General features: G+C 43.9%; 3 protein-coding genes across 6 annotated transcripts in view; 2 read left to right on the top strand and 1 right to left on the bottom strand.

The window, feature by feature from the left end:
• The first annotated feature begins 3529 nt into the window (after positions 1-3529).
• Positions 3530-9389, top strand: CDKN2AIP (CDKN2A interacting protein). The gene is made up of 3 exons (XM_077302313.1): positions 3530-4221; positions 5741-5868; positions 6220-9389. The coding sequence occupies exons 1-3, from the start codon at positions 3584-3586 to the stop codon at positions 7434-7436; spliced, it is 1983 nt and encodes a 660-aa protein (XP_077158428.1). The 5' UTR covers positions 3530-3583; the 3' UTR covers positions 7437-9389.
• Positions 9390-16515: 7126 nt separating this feature from the next.
• ING2 (inhibitor of growth family member 2) lies at positions 16516-20881 on the top strand. Of its 2 annotated transcripts, none has more exons than XM_077302312.1 (2): positions 16516-16930; positions 18047-20881. In XM_077302312.1, exons 1-2 carry the CDS (start codon positions 16693-16695, stop codon positions 18712-18714), a joined length of 906 nt encoding a protein of 301 aa, XP_077158427.1. In that variant the 5' UTR covers positions 16516-16692; the 3' UTR covers positions 18715-20881. The 2 variants fall into 2 exon arrangements, with proteins under 2 accessions (XP_077158427.1, XP_077158426.1); XM_077302311.1 differs by having other exon boundaries at positions 16520-16930; positions 18044-20881.
• Positions 20882-21965: 1084 nt separating this feature from the next.
• LOC143819984 (uncharacterized) overlaps positions 21966-26083 on the bottom strand; it is a 50597-nt gene continuing 46479 nt past the window's right edge. For 2 of the 3 annotated variants that reach the window (XM_077302308.1, XM_077302309.1), the window contains one exon: positions 21967-24880. In XM_077302308.1, the coding sequence (XP_077158423.1) occupies positions 24642-24880 (239 nt within the window). In that variant the 3' untranslated portion in view covers positions 21967-24641. Of the gene's footprint in view, positions 24881-26083 lie in introns of all 3 variants that reach the window. The other variant, XM_077302307.1, reaches the window with a different exon arrangement.

Raw genomic sequence — 26083 nt, 5'->3', positions numbered from 1 at the left:
TGGCCTATCTGATGTTTACAACCACCTCAGGTGACTGGGCCAAGGTCACCCAGTGAATTTTATAATACAGTGAAGATTTGTCCCAGGTCTCCCCAGGCTGATAAACTGGCTCACAGAGTCAATAACACTCTTTCTGGGAACCAGCACCTTTGTCAGTGGCAATCATGTCAGTCTAGCAGTGTAAAGGCAGGCTTTGATACTTCACAGAAATGATGTCAAATACTTTGTCATAATGATACACACTTAAAATGGAGGTAGCGAATCTGAATGAAAGAAAAAGATAAGCTGGATTTCAGTCTGAAATACAAATGGAAGCAGGGTCATTCTAGAAAGCTGCTTTGTCAGCACGGTAAAGCGGCAGCTGTGCTACACTTAAGATCCTTAACCCAGATGCTGGGATGGCTGCTACTTTTCCAGTTGCAATGGTGTCTTATGCCAATGACACTGTGGGGGAAAAGGGACAGTTGAAAATGGAAGGAGCAAAACCAAGATTCTGTATCATTCTTGGCAGGTGTTAGCAAACTTTGGCTGTGGCTACAGTCCAAAGACACCCAGCAAAGGCCTTGTCAGGAGTGGCATTTTGAAAATCTAACAAATAAATAAATACAATAAATAGACACATGCAAGAAACACCAGAATCAGACCAGGATGTTATTCTGTCAGTTGCTTGCCCTGTGCTAAGGCTACTTTTGTAGCTACTCCAGGGTTTTGTTTGGAGTATATTTTCTTACAGCGAAGGCCATTTTTGTATGGGTGAGACCCTCCTGCATGTATTCAGTTTGCTGGGATGCTCTTTGGCATCAAAACGAACCTAAAAGATCAGCAATAGTAGCATACATTGTAGATCTTTCAGAAGTAACTAGTCATACAATCTTCATTTTAAAACATGGCTTAATCTACCAGATGCTGTGAATTAATAAGGGGAGTGTAATTATTACAGAATAGGCAGCTTACACAGCACTGAGTTATATGGACTATTGCTATGGCCAAAGTTGGGAAGATGACATGAGGTACTTCCTTATGTTTGGCGGCGGGATTGTGACAAGCATCTGATTTTCATGCAGAAGGTTCCAGATTAAATCCCCAGTATCTTCAGATAAAATGAAGTAGCAAGTGACATGGCAGATCTCTGCCTGAGATCACAGAGAGCCATTGTTGATAAATATAGAAACACTCTTAATAGGTCAATGAGCTGACTGGCAGCTTACAGAGCATAGCATTTTAAACTGCTTTGGCATTCAATGTATATTACCTGAGGAAGGGTCTCAGAATGTTATTCTGCAGAATGTTCAAATATAAATGTTCAGGAGGCCATTTTTATAAAGGGACTAGAACTGTAGTAAATTGGAGAAATCCAGGAAGGCACATTAAAATGGAATAGGGCTGAACTCTACTGTGATCAATTTTGATATTGCCCAGCTTTCGGACATTGTCTTATACCCTGTAATTCCACTTTCTGTACAAGAATAATTCAAAACGTATTGCAACTAGGGTTCCAGTTCATATATTCATGGGTTTATTCCAAACAAAATGTTTATTCTGAATGATTATCTCAAAGGACACAAGAGGATCACAAGGGCTTATTATGAAGAAATTGTAAGAAAACTGAAAACTGCATTGGTAAGAAAGAGGCCAGGAAAGTTGCACAGAGGAATTTTTTTCCATCACGAAAAAGCACCTGCTCATTCTTTGAGGGTAGCCAGGGCTATACTACAAGAATTTTAGTGGAAAACCTTACCCCCATCCACATTATAGCCCTGATCTTGTCCCTTCATGCTTCTTTTTGTTCCCAAAAACTTTTTTAAAAACTTAAAAGGACACAATTTGAATCCCTCAGGGATGCCAAAACTGCCATTTTGTTATGATATACATAAAAATATGCAGAATACTTTGGGGAAAGGTTAGAGAGATAGACACACCGCCATCAGAAATGTATAGATCTAGGATATGTCAATAATACCTTCACATTTTGATTTTTGAATAAATCTTTGCTGGTCTTAAAGGTGCTATATAATCTTCAAGATGGACAAAAGAAAAAAAAACTTCCTTTACTCAGTCAGAGATTAATATGGAATTTTCTTCCAGAGGATATCACAATGGCCACAGGCATAGATGGCTTTAGAAGAGGATAGAAAAAATGCATGAATATATCAGTGGCTGCTGACTAAAGGGAGCCTCCATATTCAGAAGCAGCCAACCTCTGAATGCCAGGAGGCAACTTTAGAAGGTCTCAATCTCTATGCCATTGTTAGACATCTGGAAAACTGATGTGGGTGACCAGGTCCTGGACTAGATGGGCTACTTGTCTGATCCAGCAAAGTTCTTTTTATATTTAGTTGAGGCTGGGTTGGGAGGATGATCCTGAGCCCCTTCTCTAAAATGCTTCAATAGTGGGGGTGTTCGATTTTATTACTGCTGTTATGTTTTAAATATTGTATTTTTATGCTGCTAGCCACCGTGAGCTGGCCGGGCCAAGAATGGCGGCCTGCAAATCTTCTAATATCTTGTTGCTGAGGCCAGCTGTACTACAGTGTACTCTAAACCCGGAAAGAATCCTAATAACAGTAACAGAAAAGGAATTCACAGTGGCATTTCTCCTCAGTCCACATAGCACAAAGGGGAATCTCCCAGAATGACAACTGATCTCCAGGCTAGGGCACTCTCAGTTCCCCTGGAGGAAAAGGCTGCTTTGGTATCTATATCTCACTGAAGTCTCTTCTCTGCCTTCTGCAGGCTCAACCCCAAATCTCCAGGAATTTCCCAGCCTGCAGTTTGCAATTCTAAGATGCAAGTTCTTTTCAGTACCTGCAGAATTCTCTTCCCTCTCCTCACTGAATAATGCACTGACTAATGCATCCCAATAAAGTTGCCAGGTGGCCAGAAAACCCCACTTCCAGGCTCCCTAGAACTCAAACTCTGAAGAAATGTGCTTGCACACAAAAGCTTACGCCTTGAATACAACTTTGTTGGTCTTCAAGGTGCCACTGGACCGTTCTGCAGCTTCAGATCAAAGCAGTTACTCAGCTGAATCTATCCTCTCCCCTGCCAGTCCCCAGATGGGTCCTGGGGACCCCCTAGAATTATAACTCATCTGCAGACTAACTGGGGATGGAAATGGCTGCTTTGGAGGGTGGCACCATAGCATTATATTCCCTTCCCCAAGTCCCCTCTACTCCCTGCCCCATTCCCAAAGTCTCCAGGTATTTCCCAGCCGGGAGCTGGCAACCCTACATTCGGAATTGCTTTGAGCAGGGGGCGTGCCTCCCCGAGCCCCACTTAGGCGCATAGCACGTCCGCTGTGAATATTAGACAGCCCGGCCCCTTTTCACAGGCGGACACCGGCACACGGCCCCCGCCCAGCTCTGCGGAACAGAAAGCCCGACACGCTGAAAAGGGAGGGAAATAAGGCTGCGGCCCCTGCCGCCGCGACCCGTTCATTGGAACCCCGCTACGAAAGAGGAGTTTCTTATTGGTTGAAAACGCTCCAATGAAATCCACGTCCAGACCTTCCGACGTAGGGGGTGGAGCGAACCCCAACTGAGAGACACCTCCGGCTCCCAATGAACCATGAGGGGAAAGGGGCATGTCACTGGGCTGTAGTTCCCCGCAGCGCCTAGGGAAAGGAACGTGGACCGCCTCTAGGGCTGGTGCCGCCGGACTTTTGCGCGATTTCGGCAACACGGCGAAAATCCTGGTCCCCTCGCGAAGCCTCTGGCCCCGCACAGGCGCACTCAAGATGGAACGCGGAAATCAAGTCCCGACGACGCCCCGCCCTCGAATGCGCCGACGCGAAGACGCACAGGAAACGCGGGCTGCGCTTCCCCTCAGCCGGAAGCGGCAGCCTGAGCCGGAAGTGAAGTGCGGAGGCGGGCCGTTTCTCAGCCGCTCATCTCCGTGGGTGGCGTCTTGGGCTGCGGTTTTCGGGGCGAGGGTCATGGCCGGCGGGGAGGCCGCCCCAGCGGCGGGGCCTGGCTCCACGGCTGACGGAGGCGCGGGGAAAGCGCGGGAGGAGGCCGGGGACGCGCGCCTGGGTTGGGTGGAGGCGCTGCGCGGGGACTGCGAGCCCGAGCACCACTGGAGGTACCGCCGCGAGTTCCTGCTCCGCAACGCCGAGGCCTTGGCGCGGCCGCCGGGCGAGGAAGACGGCGGGGACCAGGCGGAAGTGCGGCGCCTCGTCTCCTTCTCCATGGTGTGGGCCAACCATGTCTTCCTGGGATGCAGGTGAGTCACCGAAGGGGCCGGGGGATGCTATATGGATTTAAAACAGCAACAACTGTGTTGTCGAGAGCATTTGTAAGGCTTTTGTGTGTCGCTGGAAGTTGGGAAAATCTCTCATTGCATCTTGTCGCCTATACGATGAGCCAAGGAAGAAGTTCGTTTTAAGGTTAATTCCCGACGTGCTCACAAGGAGGAATTGATGTTTTTATTCTCCAACACTGATCCATACATTTCCAGCAGGCTAGTTGTTTATGCCTCTGCAGCTAGGAAAATAAGAGTAAGGGAAAATATGATATTTTAAACTATAAACGCTGTACTGAAATCATGAATGGAATTTTATTTGTTGTTGTGTTTTAGCTGAATTATATATACATGTATGTACATTTTAACTTCATTGTGAAGACCTTTTGCCAATACAATAAAATCTTTCTATTATTGCTACAGATTAGTATTATCCCAAGTAGGCTCAGGGCGGTTCACAACATAAAAAAAAATAAAACACAATGATGAGCAATTTAAAACGCTGGTCACAGGATAGGCAGTTCCAAACACATATTAAAATTAGTCCCTCCTTTCTCCACCCCTCAAACATCCTCCACTAAATATCTGTAGTATAAAATTTATGAAAACTTTAAAAATAAGGGAAATAATTTTGACTGTTTTGGTAGCTCTGAGTCTCTGTCAACTGGGGGAAACATTTCTGCAACAGTTATCTGTTCAACAGTCCTTATCTTGTGGGCAGTTTGTGGCGGGGAAATGCAGCACTGTTTCTTTCTGCGCTTCCAGCAGTAGCAGTATGCTGGTTAGATCTGCATGTTGCTGGGAAAAGTGCTATCTTTGTTCTTTGTTATTATCATGGATTGTCCTGTCCACACAGGAAAATCCCAATGTGAATCGTTACCAGAGCATGTAATATCCAATTTGAGAGTTCAGCCCTTTTCTTATCTGTGGAAACACTTATTGCAGCTTGTTCTGTTACGCTGATCCTGTTCCCCTCGCGAGACCTTATTAGCTGTTGTGATGTTGGTGCTTATTAGCTGTTGTGATGTGATGTTTGCACTTGTTCTAATTTGTAAGTGTAGCTGTGATATTTCTGATTGTGCATGCAGCCAGGGATGCTAAAAGGTAGATTGTGTTACCAGAATACTTCACAGGCCACACTGAGGGTTCAGCACACTACAACTTGAACCATGAGGGAGTCTCAGATCATTATACTAAATCTGAGCTTCCCTCATCTCTCCCATTCCCTCAACTTTACACTACTATATTGTGTTAGAAGCTTTGATCCTTTTATATAGCTTAGATATCTAGGGCTGGGAAAGACATTATTTCCTGGTGCAGGCATTAACATTTTGTGTAGCTGGTGAAGCACTCGGTTTCCCTTTTTGGGTAACTTATGCACAATAATATTTTAGTGGATTTGGGATTTTTTTTTGTATTGTAAAATTCAGACATGACTAGATATTTTTGAACATCAAATTTGTCCTCATGTTGCTATTTGCCACCTTCTTTCCTTGCTCAGGTATCCTCAACAAGTGATGGAAAAAGTGCTGGACATGGCTGCAGGCATCACAGTCACCAATGCGCCAACCCACACTTTGAGAGACGAACTGGTTGCCAAGGTGAAACGAGGCATATCAAGTAGCAATGGTTAGCAAGATCATAGCTGTGCAACTACAAAAAGGAGCATAGTAAATTAATATATGAATAGCATCTCAAATATAGCAGTTGAATTTAGTTTTTAAATTGTCACTATTCTGATATTGTGACTGTTGGCTTGAGTTTTTTGTGTTGATAAAACTTAATTTCTGAAGGACAGTGAGCTAAATTTGTCTTATGTTAATCTTCCATATATATCTATAATTATTGCTGAATCTTTTATTAAATGAATCTGGGCATTAATGTTAACCAGGATTTCTCTGTTCTGGCTTTTTTGTATCTGTGTTATTAGGACACTGGTGTTATTAGGACACTCTTAATTAATTTTGTGTTTCTTTTTAGAAGGGCTAGAAGAGCCTTGCAAGAAGCGAGCTGTTGGCACAGACAAAGCTTCTGAAGATAGCAGAAGCGATGCAAAGCCTACCAAGGCAGAAGTGCCCATGGAAACAGGCACTGAATCTATGAAAAACGTAGAAAAGGAGAGCGCAAAAGATCCAGAGAAGCCACTGTCTTCCACTGTGGCTCAGAAGGCGGTGTCCACAGCAGTACCAGCCATGGCTCAGAAGGCAGCATCAACAGTGCCACCAGCCGTGGCTCAGAAGGTGGTGTCTGTGGCGGCACCAGCCATGGCTCAGAAGGCAGAGTCTGCGGCAGCTGTGGCTCAGAAGGCAGCGCCTGCACCAGCTGTGGCTCAGAAGGCAGCGCCTGCACCAGCTGTGGCTCAGAAGGCAGCACCTGCACCAGCTGTGGCTCAGAAGGCAGCGCCTGCACCAGCCGTGACTCAGAAGATGGTGTCTGCGGCGGCGCCAACCGTGGTACAGAAGGCAGCATCTGTGACACCTTCAGCTGGAATAAAAGTAGAATCCAGACTTCCTAATTATGAATCCACAGCAGTCACCAGGCACAAATCACTTCTGGCTTCTTCTGTATCTGGTTCTGAATCAAAAATAAATTATTGTTTAACCAAATCTTCAGAATCCAAATCTGAAAATGTGTTACCATCTGAAAAGAAAGACAGTTTGGAAAGTGCCACGGTGTTAGCTTCAAAAAGCAGTTTACAGGTGACTGCAGTTCCTGCCAAAATGCCACTGAAATTATTAACAAGTGAAGATGCAAAAGAGAGGCAGCCATTCTTCAATAGACTATACAAAGCTGTTGCTTGGAAGCTTGTTGCTGTCGGAGGCTTCAGTCCCACTGTCAATCATGTAGAGCTTCTAAACTCATCTATTCAGTCTGTAAAGGCAACATTAGATGTCGATTTTGTTCCACTGAAAGAACTCACCGATTTACCTCAGAATAAAAGCTCTCAGGAAAGTGTGGTTTGCGAACTGAGATGCAAATCTGTGTATTTGGGGACTGGTTGTGGGAAAAGTAAGGAAAATGCCAAAGCAGTAGCTTCAAGAGAAGCACTGAAACTGTTTCTCAAGAAGAAGGTTATTGTGAAATTATGTAAAAGAAAGTACAAAGGAAAGGAAGTTGAAGATTTGGTGCTTCTTGATGAAGAATCAAAACCATTAAATTTACCTCCAGCTTTAAAAAATCCTCAAGAGATATTATAAACCAGTATAGTAGCTGCTGTTTATATTAGAAAATAATGTTTTATCACAAAAGCTGAATTACTTTTGTATACTGAAGTAGACACCCAGATACTTTGTATTTGTTCTCAGCTTTTCAGGACAAATACGACTCCTGTGACTTTCACTTACTAGCAAATATAAATAATTTGATATAGATGTAAAGTGTGCAGAGGTATGCCTTAACATACATAGCACACTAGTGTGCTTTTTTATTTGTTAAATAGTCTACCTAAATCTTCTGTTTTAATGAAACAAAGTATAGTTTGCTGTTCAGAATGGTCTAATTTTGTACCCAGTGATTTGGTAGCAGTGATTTTTCACTTTAGAACCCATATCTTTTTAGGGGCAAAGGAATATGTACCAAGAACCACTGTACCTGGATGACAGGAGGTTGTCTAAAAATTTACAAACATTTAATGACATGCTTAAGATGTTACTTATAATGTTTATATTTTTAAAAAGCTGATGCAGATTATTTTAACGTAATCTTTTAAATCTGAATTTAAAAAGTTGGTCCTGTTTTAATATTGCCCTTCAAATTGTCAGTAAACAGTCACCAGGATACTTATCACTGAACCTGGTTATCCAGAAGCAACATATTTTGGGAGAAATACCACTTTTACTTACTTTTCGAAACAAATAATGGTTTTCTATGTTAAGCTTATTTTATGTCTACTGTAATTGGGATGTGAGATTTTTGAGAAGTTCTTATGTAATCTTTGGCTTTCATTAAGCATTTTCAAATAACAGACCATTTTTATAACCGCAAAGTTAAATATTAGTCATAAACACTGTTGTTAATTTGCAGCTCCCAAAAATAATACGAAGTCCTTATTCTATTTGCATACAATGATTGGTTTGGAATACCTGTATGTATTACCATACCTGTACGTATTACCATATTTAATTCGGTTTTCTTATATTCTCAGGAGATAAGTTACTATGCTGAACTTAATGTGCCGCAGTGCTGTGATACCCAAATCATTTTCTGAGTGTACAGGCATCTTTAACATCATCCTATCTGTGCTAGGAAATGCTTACAGCATTGGGAAATTCTTCCTGCATCAGTAGAACATTCCTCAACTTGCAGGACAGTGGCTAGGTGCATGTTTCAGCAGGCAGCGCATTAAATAAAGTTGGCATGTACTGAATTATCTTTCGGGCATGTTTCCATGAGACATCCTCCTTACCACATAAAACCTGTAATCCATAGGAATGTGGTAATTTCCAAGCAGAATGGGATTTATGATTCCCCTCCCCCCCTTAGGGATTATTCATCTTGCTAAACTAAAAGTAGCTTGCAGTATGATAGCTGCTACTAGCAGGTACAGGGTGCGGTGGAGTCTGTAAAGCATTAGCTTTTGTTTGATATCTAAAGTGGCTCTCTGGATCATAGCTATAGTTGAGTTCTGTATCGTTTGAATAAATACTAAAACTATATTTTGAACCACTCACTGCAATACTCTTGTTTTGAACTCTGGTTCATACTAAGTTGTTCTGAAATGTATTTTGACAGTTGAACAAAAGCGTCTTCCATCCGCAGTTTTTCCCCTATGCCACAGAGTTGTAGTTTTTTTTTCTGTGCAATAAATACAGCAATAGCTAGCTGCGCTGATTCTAACATTTAGGACCAAAGGTATTACTCTCTAAATAAGAAGGCATTTCTTAGTTCAACTGGTGTACAGGTAGTAGATGATAACAGTAAAATGGACATTTTTGCAGCTGCTTAAGCAATATGCATAGTTTGCCAGAAGTCTTGTAGAAAATGCAGTATTGAGATCTTTAGTAAATACTTTTGAAATGACTCTCTTGTGTAAGAATGGTAGATAAAATGAGTAATTCAGAAAATAATGCGTTTGGCAATTGGTTATTAAGGAAGAGTGGCATCCTGTATATAAATAATTCATTAAAATAAAGGCATTTTCACTTATTTGATTCCTTTTCAGACTTAAATGAGTTATCATTATTGCATTCAGAACCTGAAAGAAAACATTTTATTATACAACACATCACAGATCCAAAATACCACTGCAGTGGTGTTGGTATTAGCAGAAAAGCATTGCTGTGCAGAGAGAAAGCTATTTCTGCCAGTTTCCCATTTTACTTCAGAATCTTGCTTTACGTCCATACTGTGGGTCACTCCTCACTCAGAAGAGTTATAGGGGAGGTGGGAAAGCCACTCTAGCAGCTTTGCTGGTCATGGTACTTTTGAGTCCAACCCAAAGCATGCTAATCCCCCTCTGTAGCAAATAGTGTTTTTCCCCCATGCATGCTTTAATTGTGAATCAGAATGTTTTTGCTTCCTGCAGTAGAAAAGAGTTCAGTAGCACCTTAAAGACTAACAAACTTTCATGAGTCACTGCTCACTTCTTCAGTTGTAGCTAGAATGTGGACCGACTTCAGATGCCAAATGAAAACATCAGCTGAATGACAATAACAGGCACAAATGGCAAGGGATAGTAGGCATGGAGAAATCAGAATCAGTAATGAGACAGGGAACCAAGATCTTGATTCAGTCCAGGAACTGCTTTTTTTAGGTCAGCAACTGAATGCCCTGAAAGGTTAAAATGTTCCCCCCCCACTGGTTTTTGAATGCTGTGTCTATGTTTTGACATAGGGACACACTTGTTTGTCTAGTGTGGAGGGTGGAAGGGCACTGCTGAAACAGGAAGGCATAAATCACACAAAGGATGAGCAGCAGTATGAACCTGAGATGGTTCTGGGTTCACTGGTGGAGAACAAAGTTGACATCTTGGTTTGTTGCAGGCCTTGGAACCTGAGACAGGTACTGTTAAGTAGTTTATCATTGTGGGTGAGAAGTTGTATAATTAAGGCTGCCTATAAACAACAAAAGGTTGGCCTTCAAGGGCTTGTGTGAGGCAAGTGTCATTATCTAGTACAAGTTGTGGGTCATTGTGAGCTGTGTGTGACCCATAGTGTTTCCTGATTTACCAGCAAATGAAAATAGAAATATTCCTGGGGGACAGAACTGCATGTGAAATGAAAATTTTGATGTTCAGCCACACCAGTCTACTGTCAAAAAGACAAGCCGGCTTTTAGGCACTACCAAAACGATGCAAAGCCGTAGCTGCTTGCACAGATCTGCCTTGCTTGCACACTGCTTCTCTGGGAAAGGGTGTGTGTTATAGAGATGCTAATGTCTAATACAGTCTTCATGTGCCGGTTTATAACATTTAGAACCATGATTATTATGGACATGTAGTATATTGCCAGTAGGAGCAATGAGGTGGATTGAATAAACAAAGGAATGTAATCAGGCTAGCCACCTCAGTCAGATACCCAGTCATTGGACCTCGAAAAGAGAGAAGGTGTGAGCAAATCATACTATACTGGAGCCCCCAGAAACAATAGTTAAGAAGAGTTGGGTTTTTATACCCTGCTTTTCATTACCAAAAAGAATCCCAAAGTGGCTTACAAACTTTTCCCTGCCTCTTCCCACAAAAGGCACCCTGTGACATAGGTGGGGCAGGGAAAGCTCTGACAGCTTCTCTGGAGAACAGCTCTAAACAGGACTGTGACTAACCCAATGTTATCCAGCTGGCTATATCTGAGGAATGTGGAATTGTACCCAGTTCTCCAGATTAGAGTTGGCTGCTCTCATTACACCACACTGGCTCTCAAGGAGAAACAACATGAGGCAGGGAAACCCCCCACACACTTCCCCAATTTGAAGACTACATAATTTGTTTAGGAAAAATAACTGAAAGATTATATAAGCCTTTTTTTGAAGAAACGTTAACTTGGTTTCTCCGGAGAAGCATGTGTCAACGCCATTTTATGGCTGGCAAATGGCGATGCAAATCTTTGACAACAGAGTTAAATTAAAAAAATTGTTACTGCACAAGCCAGTTGCTTGTATGGCTAAAACAATTAGCCGTAGAAGACACTGTTCCAAATTCTGCTTTACAAAGGAGCCATTCCTTTGGAGAGACAAAGTACTGTCCATTTGGAGCAACACTCTCGACCTAACCTACCTTACAGGGTTGTTATGGGAATAAAATAGAGGAGAGGCAAATTATTTGAGGTGTTTTGGGTGCCCACTAGGAAGAAAGGCAGGGTAAAAATATGGACTTTTCTAGCTTTCTCAGGTTGCATCCGTGGCTGGCATCTTCAGAAGTCTTGCTGCGACTGGCCTCTGAAGACAGGCAAAAAGTTAAGAGCAAAAACTACCAGAACACAGTTCCCACAACCTGAGAGAAACTACACAACCCAGTTGATTCCAGACATGGAGATCTCTGACAATACAGAATAATTAATTACAAAAAATATAAACATTAATGTCTAAAGTTAGATATCATTGCTCAAGTATTTCCAGCAGTAATGTCTTCCTTATGATGGGGGAACTGAACATGAGAGATGTAACAAAGGTTTCAATGTTCTACAGCTGTAGGACTTCCTGTTAGCACGCAACTGGTGTTGCTGGAAAGTGCTGTCAAGTCACAACTGAGGGGTTTAAAGGCCAGAGACCCTCAGAAGTAGATTTGCCATTTGCTCACCTCCATCTAGGTGAGGGGTGGCTGAATATCTGTGGTTCTCCAGATGTCCATAGAGAATCTATATACATGAGCCTCATGGTAATTGTAGTTTGACCATCCCTGACCTGGGTGCCTCTATTTCTTGGAGGTCTCCCACCCAAATACTAGCCAAGGTCGACCCCGCTTGGGTTCCACAATATGACAAACTGCAAGAACCGTACCGAAAAACAAAGAAGTTACTTCAGCACCTTCTCCTTTGCCAGCATTTATTCAGGGCATTAACAGCAGGGCTCCTTTTCTCCCCTTCGAGCCTCACTCTGCTCTTGCGCGGAGTCACCCTTTTTGGACAGTTCGGCGACCGGTTTCGTGAACTCAACTCTTGCCGTTTCCGAGCTCCCCAGACGCTTCGGGGGAGGGGGGGGGCGGCGGACGGTCTTGTCTGTAAACAATTGCAAATCATCGCATTCTCTTGCAAATCCTCTTGCGATTTCCTGGCTGCTGTTATGGTGCGTCTGCTCGACGCGGGGGCGGAGCGACGAAGAAAGTTTGCATAATTTATGCCAGCAACTTCAGCAGGCTGCTTTAAGCTGTTTTGTCAAAAGAGACGTTCCTTTAAACCACTCTGGACAAGGCCATGAAAGCCTTTGTGACTAGGCGAAATGGACTGATTGCCTTCGAGTCGATGCGCGCTCCGATCCGCTCACCGTATCCTGGAAAATCGCTCCAGCGGCCGGGGTTTATAAATCAGTTCATCCGCCGTCTTTTGCAAGGCGTGCCGAAGACCTGCTCTCTAGGCTACATGCGGAGGACGCTGGTTCCTCTCGGGCCCGAAGGCCCGCCTAGGGGAAAGTCCCCGGACCCTTGGCAGAGAGTGCCGCGCGCTTCCCAGTGCGCAACAACCTGTCTCGCTTGCTCACGACACCCCGCCAAGAAGCCCCCCGGGCCGAGCGGGTGAGCGCGGGAGGGGCCTCTCGTCAGCCCTCTCATAGTTACGCAGGTAGTGCGCAAGGACCCGCCTTCCTTGGCACCAACAGAACGGGGCTCATTCTCGGACCGCCTGCTCCCTTTTGGGCACGTTTCACTCTCCAGCTTACATCACCGAGTTAAAACGAAGGCAGCTTCATCGTCGCCCGGCAGCTTTGCACGTGTTGATGGGAGATCCCATTCTGCAAAGTTAAACTGGAGCTATGTGTTTTTGCTTTCCCCACAAAGCATTACGGGACACACCTCGAGCGGAGACTGAGGTTTCTGCCCTCGCCACAATATTTTCGGGGGTGGGCGGGGATGGGGTAGGGGTCATGAGAGAAATCCTCTCATGAATACACGAGTTTTCATAGAGATCTCCACAAGCTACCATCAACCAGTAACACATTGTTGTCTGTTACCCTTAACGATCAGGGTTACTGTACATTTCATGGTACTGCTGTGGCACAGAAAAAAGATTCGACCCACAGATCATAATTTGTACTTAGAGTCCTCCAGAACCCACTGCCAGTCCATAGCATCCCATCCATGTCCACATCTATACTTTAAAAATTATGGATCTATTGCTTCACGGAACAAATCTGATGCAAAAGAAAATCTAGGGTACAATTCATGGTTGTTTATAAGGAATTGCCTGAAATAATGAGTTTTAAATCACAAATTGCATCAATATTTACAGATTGTATTTGAAGGAAAAGAAAGATTTATGGTTGGTACGAAAGTACAAAGGCACAGATCCTCGTGGCTCTTCACGATTTCCACCAAATACACTGCAAGATTATACATCATAATCACAAATAACAAGAAAAAGCATAGGTCTATTTTGTGTGTGTGTGCGTGCACAACACAAAAACATGTGTGTGTGTCCACAACACAAAAACATGGGTTCAGAACAAAGATCCTCCATCATTTATAGGCTTTTTACACTGAAACATGAAACTACGACCGTTTTGCTGATAATACCTTTGACTACAGATCATATCATAAAATGGGCTTTGGATCAGGGATTTGTGGTCCTGCTATGGTGCCAGTCATGGTGGAAAGCGCACTCAGGTCACAGCTGACTCATGGTGGCCCCATAGGAGTTTCATGGCAAGAATCACTCAGGTGGGATCCTATTGTCTGCCTCGGACCCTGTACATCCTGGGTAGTCTCCCACCCAAACACTAATCAGGCTCAACTTTGCTGAGCTTTGGAGATCTGATGGGATCAGCTGGTCTGGGCACTTAGAAAGATGGATCGATATGACTTCCATATATTCTCCACCTTCTCTTGAAGTCTGCTGAGACTCTGGTGCAACTTGGTTATTATCAGGAGCTAGGGGGAGCATGCTTATTATACCCATTCTGCAGTCACTCCATAAGTAACCAGGTTCAGTTCACAAAGCCCTTCATAACTGCAGGAACTTCTCTTCTCCTGTGTTCTGCCATGGCCCCCATGTTCTTCATTTGTCAAATGGCCAAATATCAATAGCTGCTCATACATGTGCATTTTCTGCAATGTCCCCCACTCCGAAGTGGGGAAGAATTGTTCCAGAAGGTATTTTTTATAAAGATGATACATAATAACAGTGTGGTTCATGATGCTATATGAATCGGAAAGAACTATACAGTATATTCATTTTCTGTCTTATAATGCAGGCCCATACTGGGACTACGCATGAGCAGGTCTAATGTGTGTCTGCACATATCAATGAACTATGGTTACAAGTAAATGCAACCCTGTTTTACTGCATATAGTATTTGTCTGCTGTATTGTTAATTCATTGCATTATATTTCTATTTACATAATACCCTTTTCTGTCATAGTGAATATTTGTGCTTTGTTTCAGATTTCTGCTAGCCCCATTACATTGCTTATTAGGTTTCTCATCCTATTATTGTATTGACTTTCGTGGTATAGTCTGCCTTCAGGCTGTGAGAAACGTAGCCTATAAATAACATGTGGTGGGAAGTGCCATCAAGTCACAGATGACTTATGCCAACTGTAGAGTTTTCAAGGCAAGAGGCATTCAGGTTTGCCATTGACTGTCATGACCTAGTATTCCTTGATATTCCTAGCCACGTCTTCCTGCTTAGCTTCCAAGTTCTGAGATCGGGCTAGCCTGGGCTGTCCAGGTTAGGTTATAAATAAAATTATTTTATCCACAATGAAAGGATCCACTTTTAAATGCATTTCGGTGCTACTGCATTACAAAGCACAGATCTGTTCTGTTTGTTCTTCTACAGTCCATGGTCCCAGGACAGATATTTGATTGGAACCTGCATTTCGGTAGCACCTTTTTACAATAAAGAAGCCATTTCTGGAGATGTTTGTTTTTGAAGCATTTGGGGGTGGGGGTTGGTGATAACACAAATCACTGGACCTATTATTTTTACAATAATGTCCACAAAGGCATGAACAATGACACATTAGTGGTTTGGTGTTATTTCAGTGTCAAAACTGTATGGATTTATGATAATCCATTACAAATAATCTTTAACCCATGACGTTTATAAGTCCAATACCTCTGCAGTACCTGGCTGGAGCTATTCACCTTTGCCTTCTCTTAAAAGGGGCTTTCAGCTCGCAGCTTGGCTTTACACACTTTCTGACCTATTTATTTAGCAATCAATCAACCAACCAATCATCCACACAGACTCCAAGAAGTGCTGAGAAACACTAGGCAAAGGAGCGGGGAAAGGACATCAGATGCTTTTTGAAAAAGGGCCAAGAACGCCAAAGGCAAACAGCGGCCCCCAGACTCCTGCTGCGTCTGGCTGAGGCAGCCTCCCGGAAGCGCCCTCCAGTCCTCCTGCCCTCAGGGGCTCCCGGGGCTGGGAAGTTGGGCCGCCTCCCCTTGCTCAGGTCACTTCAGTTCGCGCGCGGCTTTCCCTCCCCCCCCCCCCGCCCGGCAGCGCTGATCCGAGGAGCGCGTGGAGCACGTGCGGCGCCGGACGGCTCGGGGGGCTCCACGCTGTGGCGGCAACGAAACGACTCCGAGACGTTTGGAAAGAGTCGCCCTCTTGCTTGCGCGAAGGAAGTCCAAGTTCGGAGAGCGCCGGCCCAAGCGAAGCTTTCCCTCCAGGAGCGGCGCCAGTGGCCCCTGCCAAGGCCCCACGCATTCTGCCACGGGCTCCGGGCGCAGCCGGAATCCGGATGGCATTTTCAACCCGGTCCGACTCCATGAAAAAAAGCCTCGCCCCCTCCCCCCGCTGCAGGGGGGGCCGTAACGAAGCGCCCAGGGGGACGGCGAGGCTCCTTTTCGAACAGCTCCATTTCCGCCCCTCCCGCCCGCTGATTGGCTGGAGCCGACGATTAAAAAAGAGCGAGCGGCCGAACGATCCGTCAGGACGAGACAGGAAAGGGAGCCGAGAACAGCCCCCGCCGGAGGGTGCCGGCGCGGCCCCTTTAAGAAGAGTTCGGCCTCTCACGCCTTCCCCTCCCCGGCCCACGTTTGTCTTCTGACGTCCTGCCCGCTCGAGCCAATCGCAGCCGCCGCGAGGGGAAGGCGGGAGAATGCGAACCGGCCGCGCCTTATAAGGGAAGGCCTCGCGCACGCGCAGTCCGGCGATCGAGGGGGGAAAAGTAGGGGGGGTGCGGAAGGGAGAGGAGGCGGGGAGTTCTAAGTGAGGGAGGAGGGTTTCCTCTCGCCCCGGCCGCCGCCGCCGCCGCCGACCGAGAAGCCGCCTCGGGGGCTCCCGTCCCTCCCCTCCCGCGTCCCCGGCGGGATCGGGCTCTCCTGCGGGCGGAGGCAGGGGGGGCTGTCACGCCGCGTCATGATGTTGGGGTCGCCGGGGCAACAGCCTGGGGGGGCGGGGTCTGGGGCGGCGGCCGGCTCTGCCGCCACTGCGGCCGGCGGGGCGGGGGGCGTCGTCGCGAGCTTCCCGTGCGGCGGCGTGTCGGAGCGGTTCCTGGCGCGCTACGTGCAGGACTACCTGGAGTGCGTCGAGTCCTTGCCGCTCGACATGCAGAGGCTGGCCTCGCTCCTCCGCGAAATGGACACGCGATGCCGGGGTGAGCCGCGGAGGGGAAGGGGAAGGGGCCGGGCAGGAGGGAGGCGGCGGGGGGGGGGCGGCGGCGGATCCCCTTCTCAGCCTTCGCCCGCGGAGGGGGCGGGGGCCTCGGCCGGTTCGCTCCTCCCCCCGCTACACGCACGCTCGGGGGGAGAAAATGGCCACCTTCCCCCCCCCCCCATCATGCACACCCAAGCGGATGACACCCGGCTGGGGATTGGGGGTGACCCGGGGGCGGTCCTGAGGGGGGGTTCTCGAGCTCGCCCGCCCCCTCCTTCCCGGGGGGGGGGTCAGGGCGTGTGGCCCCTTCCCCGACATGTGGGCACAAAGGCACGTTTCCTGATGCCTCGTCGCGTGTTAGGAGCCCATCGTCGGGACTGGCGACACGCGTCGCCTGCAAGCCCCGAGTGGCTCGCTTGAATGGGGCTCGCTTGCTCTCTTTTGTGCCGCTGGTGGGAAAGCAAGTTCTTTAAACGCGGCCCGCTCGCCTCCCTGCCCAGCCGCCCCTGTGCTTCAGTGTGACAGCCGGAGCCCCGTCAGGATGGCCGCCTGGTGGGAGACCGGGCCGGCGATCGGGATGCGAATTCGCTTACAGTCAGTAGGCAATAAATCCCGTAGGGCTGGGACACCTATTCCCTTCCCAACACGTTGCTTGCCTGCTCTTCCCACCACCCAGCACTTTGTTGCATGGCAGATCTTTACTGTTTCTTTTTGGTGTCTGGTGTAAACTATTTTAGTTCTCTGCATAATGAGAATGCATGGGTAGGAGCTTTTCTGGATTTCATATCTCGAGGAATGTATTTCTTTGGTTACATTATTTATAGTCTCCCTTTCTCACAGGGGCTCAATATGGATTATCCGTTGTGAGTCAATACAGTCCATAAAATTAGTTGGTCTCCTGGCTCGGGCAAACTACAAAGAAATCATACGTAGAAGCATCCATTTGCAGTCTGCCACCTTGCTGACTTAAGTAGTTGTGGGGTACTAAGGTATAGATCTTCCTCCCAAAAGCAATGTATTTGACAAATCCTAGTTATGTATAACTAGAAAACAGTTGCTTCAGGAATTCCTGTTTGTGTAGTATATTTATTCTGTTTTTCCCCCCCTTTGACAGAAGCATTGAAAGAAATTGATGAAGTTTATGAGAAATACAAGAGCGAGGATGATCCTGTTCAGAAAAAGCGTTTGCAGCAGCACCTTCAGCGAGCCTTAATCCACAGTCAAGAGCTAGGAGACGAGAAAATCCAAATAGTTACTCAGATGCTTGAGTTAGTAGAGAACAGAGCCAGGCAAATAGACTCGCACTCTCAGTGTTTTCAAGATCTTTCAGATACTGAAAAACCCATTGAAAAGTCTAAAGTAGATCCTTGTCTCCCAGAGAGATCTTCACGAAGGCCCCGCCGGCAGCGTACCAGTGAAAGTCGTGATATATGTCATATAGCGAATGGAATCGATGAGTATGATGACCAGCCTCCTAAAGAAAAGAGATCCAAATCTGCCAAGAAAAAGAAACGCTCGAAAGCTAAACAAGAAAGGGAAGCTTCTCCAGTAGACTATGCAGTAGACCCTAATGAACCAACTTACTGTCTCTGTGACCAAGTATCTTATGGAGAAATGATAGGATGTGACAATGACCTGTGTCCTATTGAGTGGTTTCACTTTTCATGTGTTGGACTCACCTATAAACCAAAGGGGAAGTGGTATTGCCCCAAATGCAGAGGAGACAACGAGAAGACTATGGATAAATGTACAGACAAATCCAAAAAAGATAGAAGATCAAGGTAGTCGATGCTCTGTTGACAGCGGCTTGGTTTTTATTACAAAAAAAACTGTTTAATAAGCAGACCAGTATTTTAGAAAAATGCATAAAACTATGCAATAACTTTTAAAACCCACAGTACTAATGGAGTATTAATAGATGTTAGTACTATTGTGCTTTTGAATATTCTGCACTAAATAACCAAATTCTTCGAACAGGGTCACATAGAAGTAGCACAGAGGGAATTCCATTTCCCTCAGTCTTCTTAATAATGGTAGAATTATGTTGATGCCTGATGAGGAAGAACTGGAGGGATAATCATGTTAAGACTGGTATGTTAACATCTGTTGCAGTCACAACTTTAGTTACTTTTTAAGTCTTTCAAGGCGAAAGCCAGCCTGCTTCTTTATTGCCTTCCATGTGATCTGCATATATGTCTCTAACTTATTTATGTTAATCTTGTGGTGGTGAGTATAGATGTCTATGTTTAGAGAAAGTATATTAAGTGGTGAAATACTCATGGCTAGAAGAGTTCCACTCAGCATTATAAGGCCAATCCTGAACAGACGCTAATTGTCTTTTCCATGCTGCCTCTTGTCATAACGCCAGCCGTATCATCTTGCTTCTGAGTCTTGCAGTGGCCAGGAACACATCATAATGTTGAAATACTTAGAAATACCTTGGATGTGCAGGAACAGCAGTGTGCATCAGCCTGTGACTGTGGCAAGAGTTTGGATATATGAGTCTTGAAAACAGGAACATGCAGTAAGTAGCAGAAAACACCTACTGTGTAAAAAAAGGAAAACAGTGATGGTTTAAAAAGATCCTACACTTTTCAAAATTGTAGTAAGCTCCATAAAACCTGACAAATAAACAACCTTTGGAGCACAAGAGCTGATGGTGCTCCAAGAGCAGGCATTTTTTCGTCAACAGAGTATTTGATTTAGTTGTACTCTAAGTATCTGAACATAACACTGTAGGTTTTTCCAGACAGTAAGTACTGTTTTCTGTCTGGCAGGTCAGAGGGTGCCACTTGCATTTCATGAAGGATGTTACTGTGCCTGTGCAAGGCAATAACAATGTAAAATAAATCGATAAAACAGCCCAAGAACAATTTTCCATATTCTTTGAATTCTTGTTCTTACAACAGCAATATAATGTTCCTGTGGTGACTGATACTTTATTGCATCGCCTCGTGTTTTACTGAGCTTTTAGAAGTTCTGAGTACTTAAACAAAAATTGATTGCATCCTGCGACTCAGATGGACAGCTTCATTTTATAAGGCCGGGAAGCAGCATTTGTGGAAACTTAGATGTAATCCATATTAACGGCTGCTTTTGTTACACATCAGTAATTTGCGGACTCATTACCTATTTGTTCCATAAAGGCATAAGAAGCTTATTTCATCTCAGCATACCCTGAAATTGCATTTCGTAAATTTTATGTGAACTGGCAGATCATGAACTATTTCCCATCATATAGCAGTCGTCTCTTTTCATAAATGTATTCTCTTGTTCAGAGGCGTAATGCAGATTCATAATGTAGCTGTAATTTTGTTATTTTGAGGTAATTTCCCTGTCTTGAAGAAAATCATGCATTGGCCAAGAAAACAGTTTAAACTACTGTTATACTGTTGCAATTGGCTGCTGTTTCTCACCCTTCCCTGAAACATACACAATTGTTTGGTCCAAGCTGACTGAAATTTTTTAAAATGCTTTTAATTTAATGGCTAATGTATTAGACCACACTTTAACACCTTCCATGAAATACAAAACAAACTGTTAGTTATCTCTAGAATGCTGTTTATATAAGAGTTCAGATTGTTTCTAGGCGCAAAAATTTTGCGAACAAGTAATATTGTGCATCAAATATTTGTACAACTTCTAAACTGGGAATGCCCTGGCTTGTTTCTGCAGTTCATTGTCTCTCCTTATGATGGATACCTGGTCCTTAGCCCTACCTTAGCAAAAAGGTAATTTTTTTCCTGTTTTTAAGAAGTAGCATCATTGCTATAAAGTACTAGTTTGAGTTCTTTAAAAGATATGCTTGTTGTGGTTTGACAATCTCTCAGTTCTGAAATTTGTAAACCTGGGCACATACAAATGGGAACTGTGCTACTCGAGTGTACCGATTACTTGGATCTAATCTTTCGCATGCTGTGGTTTATGAATAAAAAACTTTTTGGTTTTAGAACTGGTGCACAAGTAGTTTTTCTGTGTTATATTGGCCTGCATGCTCTACACTTTGTGGGTACAAACAGATTGGAGGTCCCTGGCACCCGTGAGCTTCACCTGGAGCTGGCCATCATCTGGTGGAATGAGCTTACAGAAGAGCTGAAGGCCCTGCAGGGACTTCTTCAGTTCCACAGGGCCTGCAAGATGGAGCTAGGCCAGGAACATCTACCCCCCTCAGGTGTCTTTGTGCCAGCTGTGATCTGGTACTTATTCCACCGTTCCATCCGGGTCGAGGAAGGGCTAGGGGTTGGGTGGTTAGGGTGAGTGGGAGGAGATTTTTATTGTCATTTTAAGTTGTATGCTGTGACTTGTAAAGCTGCCACAGGCTGGCTGGTTCTAGGAGTGGCAGCATATGCATATGTCAAATAAATAAAACCCACTTCTCCATATTAGAGTATGCCACTCTTAACCACTACAACATTCTGGCTACAAAACATGTGCAAAGAAGTTACTGATGTTTTTCCCCATTGTAGGTCTTCCCCCTTAGTCCATATCAGTTACTATTCATATTACCTGCTGAGCTACAGGAATAGCTTTGGGGAGGAGCCAGAAAATCCCAGTGCATAGAGCATGACATTAAGACATTAACTGTGTCCTCTTGGGATTATACCAAATTTTACAGCCCCACTGTTTCATTCAAATCCCTTTTCTTTTGCTTCTACCCTATGCAAATAGAACTAACAAATCTGAATTTTCACCTCATTTTCTGTTTTATGTGTATTTGCTAAATTTACATAATTTTAAGCATTTTTGCAACAGTTGTATGTTTCTTTTATGCCATTTATCCACTATTGTAAAAAGAAAAAATGAACATTGCTGAAACAGGCTCAAAGACTACTTAAGAAAATAAAAACTAAAAAGGACATATTCTTACATTATTAAATCTCTGTATGTGACAAGAAAGGTGAACGGGTTGTTGAGGCACATGAGTTCTAGCAAAGATCATCTGGTTTTTGTTTATTTAAATAACATCTTAACTAAAAGTGTTTACTTAATGGTTGCTATAATCCTAAAACATTGATTTAAAATAAAAGCCTATATGTACCTTCAGAAGGTGGACTAAGAAAGCAATTCGAAGAACACTTTTCCAGGAGTAAACCTCATAGCACAGACCAGAGTAGGATGGTTCTAGTGGTTTCTTAAATATTTATATTTGTTGCTGGCTTGGAAAATATACATCATTTTTTGTACAGAATAAATGTGATCAATCTGCATTAGCATAACTCATGTTGCACAGTACAGGATCTATATTTTCATTAAACAAATTACAAAATAAGTGCTATAGGTTTCAGCTCTTCAAATATTTGTATCAATGTAAGAAGTTCTTCAGATTTCCAAAGCTAGTAATTTCATCCTCCTCATTTTATTCATATTGATAGATCGCAACAGAAATAGGTTTGCCAACTTTTCCAATTCCAATTCTGAGACTGTGTGCCTGTAGAATAGGCTACTTCTGTGAGGAACTGGTTTAGCCACTGAAGGAAAGCTGGTGCCAGGTACTTCAGCCACTGACTTCAGCCCATTCCATGGGAAATGGTTTTCAAAAACCAAGTCTCCATCACTGAAACTTTATTCTGGTTGGCATGATGGATGGGTGATGTGCCTATCTTTAAAAGTTACTCTGCTAATGATAGGTCCATCTTCCTTTAGTAGTTTGGATTTAAGTGTGATGGAATTAGCGCTTACGACATTGTCTCTTTTTTGCCATCAATTGCAGCTGATTTATGGCAACCCCATAGGGGTTTTCAAGGCAAGAGAGGTTCAGAGGTGGTTTGCCATCCGTATCATGACCCTTCTATTCCTTGGCGTTCTCCAATCAAAGTAGTAACCAGGGCCAGCCCTACTTAGTTTCCAAGATCTGCTGAGATCAGGCTATCCTGAACTATTTAAGTCGGGAATTGCCTTAATTACAGCCTATAACTCTGGCAGTGTTTCTTTAACCTGGATTGGCCTGATCTAGGAGGGCTTTCCATGGTCAATAATTCCACAAGTTCTTTCAAAATTTCATCAGTATCTGCCCTGCATTAGTAACCTCTGTGCAGTTTATAATGACAATAGAAATATTTTAAGTATACATGTGATCTTCAGCACTTCAGTCTAATATTTAATCTTTGATTAAGCTGCTTCACTCTATTTTATTTATTTATTTATTTATTATATTTATAAACCACCCTTCCCTAAAGCCTCAGGGCGGTTCACATAAAACAGAACAGAAATCATACAGATAACTTAGGTTAACAATAATGAATGAAGTGAAACAACAAGCAACATGGAACAGTAGGAAAATGTGGAAAACATTAAATTAACTCATACTTAATAGCCCAGTGGGTTGGGCAGAGTTATGGTGGGTCCCATGGAAGGAGGCTCAGGAGGAGGGCCCTTGGGAAGTGATGGCACGGATTGATCTCAACCAAATCCCTGGTGGAGGAACTCCCTTTTGCAGGCCCTGTGGAACTGTTTAAGCTCCATCAGGGCCCTGATCTCCTCTGGGAGCTCATTCCACCAGGTTAGACCCAGGATGGAAAAAGCTCTGGCCCTTGTTGAGGCCGAGTGAGCTTCCCTGGGGCCAGGGGCTCAGGGGTCACATAATTAGCATGCCAGAATCTAGATTTTGTCATTGTCTTCTTCATATTGTTACTAAGATCAGCCACTAAATGGTTCCTGATAAGTCTACAACTTAATTCAATCATACACATACAGTTCCTTGTTGTTTCCTATGTTTTTTCTTTTTTAGGCAGCGAAAGGATTCCTTCGAAATGTTCCTAAACCTACAACTAAGACAAGTTTCTTGCAGAAGAAGTGCTAGAAAGCCTCTTTTCTGTTTTTCCTCCCTGTTTATGCATATATTGGATTTCTAAGCCAAGTTTTTCTAAAGAAGTAACCTGTAGATGAAACAACAAACACTTGTTAAGATATTTAATTTTTATCCATCCTAATGGATGCAGGTATACTGGTTTTGCTACACTTGATAATGAGTGGTGTGCCAAATCACAAGATTTATAGGTGGGGCTTGGAAGGGTTGAAATTCTCAAGTTAGCAGCTGCATCTCGACTATCTCCTCACCACCACCCTTTTTCTATCAACAAATGTAATTAAAATACTGAAAGCATTCCATGCCAGGTTACACTGATTAAAACCATTTTATTAAAGTTTACATAACAACATGGTAGGAGCAACGCTGGGCTGAATTACCACATAGTACAATTTCATTTCACTGTCAGACTGCGAAATCAAGACAATTAGCATTTCAAACAGATATCATTCCATCATATCATACAGAAATGAAAACGAGGCAAGTGAATCTCTGCATATTTCATTGTAAGTTTTTTTATGGGGTCCTTCAGAGAGAATCGGAACCACTTGATCTCTAGTAGCCTTTGTCTTTCATATTTTGTGTTATACATGCTGCATACAGATGTTCACTGGGCTGCACAACTTCCCCCCTTTGGGATTGGGAGGCTGGCCTTTATACTGATGCATCTATTCAAACAACAAGTTTTCTTGAGTCAGAGCTTGCATCCTCGGACACATGGAAGGAGGCAGAATTTCAAGCAACAGAAAGGGCTTATTTCTATTTAATTTAGCTAGTTAGTAGATTCTAGATCGCTTGTTATTAGTCACATCAGTGAGTGATTTCCTTTTAAAAGCCTTACAGTATGTAGTACTTGCGTTTTCAGCTAATTTACCTGGTGTGCTGTGTTCTGTCCAGAATGGTTTCCTTAACTAACTTCCGGCTCTTCTTCACTGCTTGTGGATTCTTCTCCAAATAAATCTTTTCCTGTTGAACTTCCAGCACTGGTGATGCTCACCATTTTCAAGGTGATGAGAGTTGGGCTGTCACTCAATCCTAAAAGTATTGTCTGTCTGTCAAAGGCAACAGTTAAGCAGGAGATCTTGCTGTCTGGAGTAAAGATGGATAGAAGTGTGCCGTTTTCCAAGTCCCAGAGACTGATTTCACCTAATAGAAGTAAATATACATACTGTCATGTTAGATTGGATATAGCCAGCCACAATGGCAAATTTCTGTTATATTGCCAGTAGAGTACAAAAAGCCTTGATTGGTGTTGAGTGACTCGGTGGTTAAAGTGCTTTAATTGTTACTGTGTTTTCTTGATGCTGGTCAATGGCCATACATAAATGACATCAAATGAAATGAAACGATATAGCCAGCATCTCTTGTTGCTGAAAAAGGGTGGAGGGGGGGTCTCCTTGGACCACTGGGGCTCGTGGGAAATGCATGGGGACAAAAGCCATGTGGGGGGTGAAGCTGTAGTAAGAAGGGGAATTGGGGTATGATTAGCTGAAAAAGCTTGATAAATCCAATCCATTACATTGTACTTAAGCCAGCCTTCCTCAATGTTTTTATCATTGGGGAATCCCTGAGGCATTCTTCGGATTTAAAAAAAACCCAGAAGTGGTGCAATCATGCAGAATATAGTTGGGGAGCATAACTGTGTACACACTCACCCAGGGCCCCTCCCCTTCTCAACGGTCATGGGGGGGGGGCAGGTTGACATGACCATCTTTGGTCATATCACCTGAGAAATGTTTAACAAATATATATTTTTTAAAGTAATTAGCTTCCACCCATTCAGGAAACCCTCTCAGGTCTACGAAGAAACCACAGGGTTTCACGAAACCCTGGTTGAGAAAGCCTGGCTTAAATACTGCACTATGAACTTCTTTCCTCCTTGGCTGTAATAACAGACTCATAATACTTCAGCTCAGAGATCTAAAATACATACAAATGGGTATTTCTGCTTTGTGGTTTTTTGACCCATTGACGTAACTTCTGTAGTAGTGAACACAAACCTAGTTGCTGGAGTGCTATGAAAGTTGTATTTTAGCAGCTTCATGGCCTTTGTACAGTAACACTTGAATTCTTTTCTTCTACAGCTGGAGGGTAGTTAGAATATATATGGCTGTAGCTAATAGATATATAGGATAATTGTTCTCTCTGCTGCTTCCTGTGTTCTGCATCTTACATATGTTATTAGCCTGATGCCCATATGCCTTTGATCATGTAGTGAAAACAGGCAGTCTTGAGGCACCTGCATATGTTCAGCATCTGAAATATTTACAAGAGTTTTGCTAATACATATTTTACTATCTCTACATGCTCAGGCAATGTGGAAGAAAGGAGGGAGCAGCAACACTGGTG

The sequence above is a fragment of the Paroedura picta genome, chromosome 10 (genome assembly GCF_049243985.1).
Source record: "Paroedura picta isolate Pp20150507F chromosome 10, Ppicta_v3.0, whole genome shotgun sequence".
Lineage (NCBI taxonomy): Eukaryota > Metazoa > Chordata > Lepidosauria > Squamata > Gekkonidae > Paroedura > Paroedura picta.
This window is presented reverse-complemented; position numbering and strand designations above follow the sequence as displayed.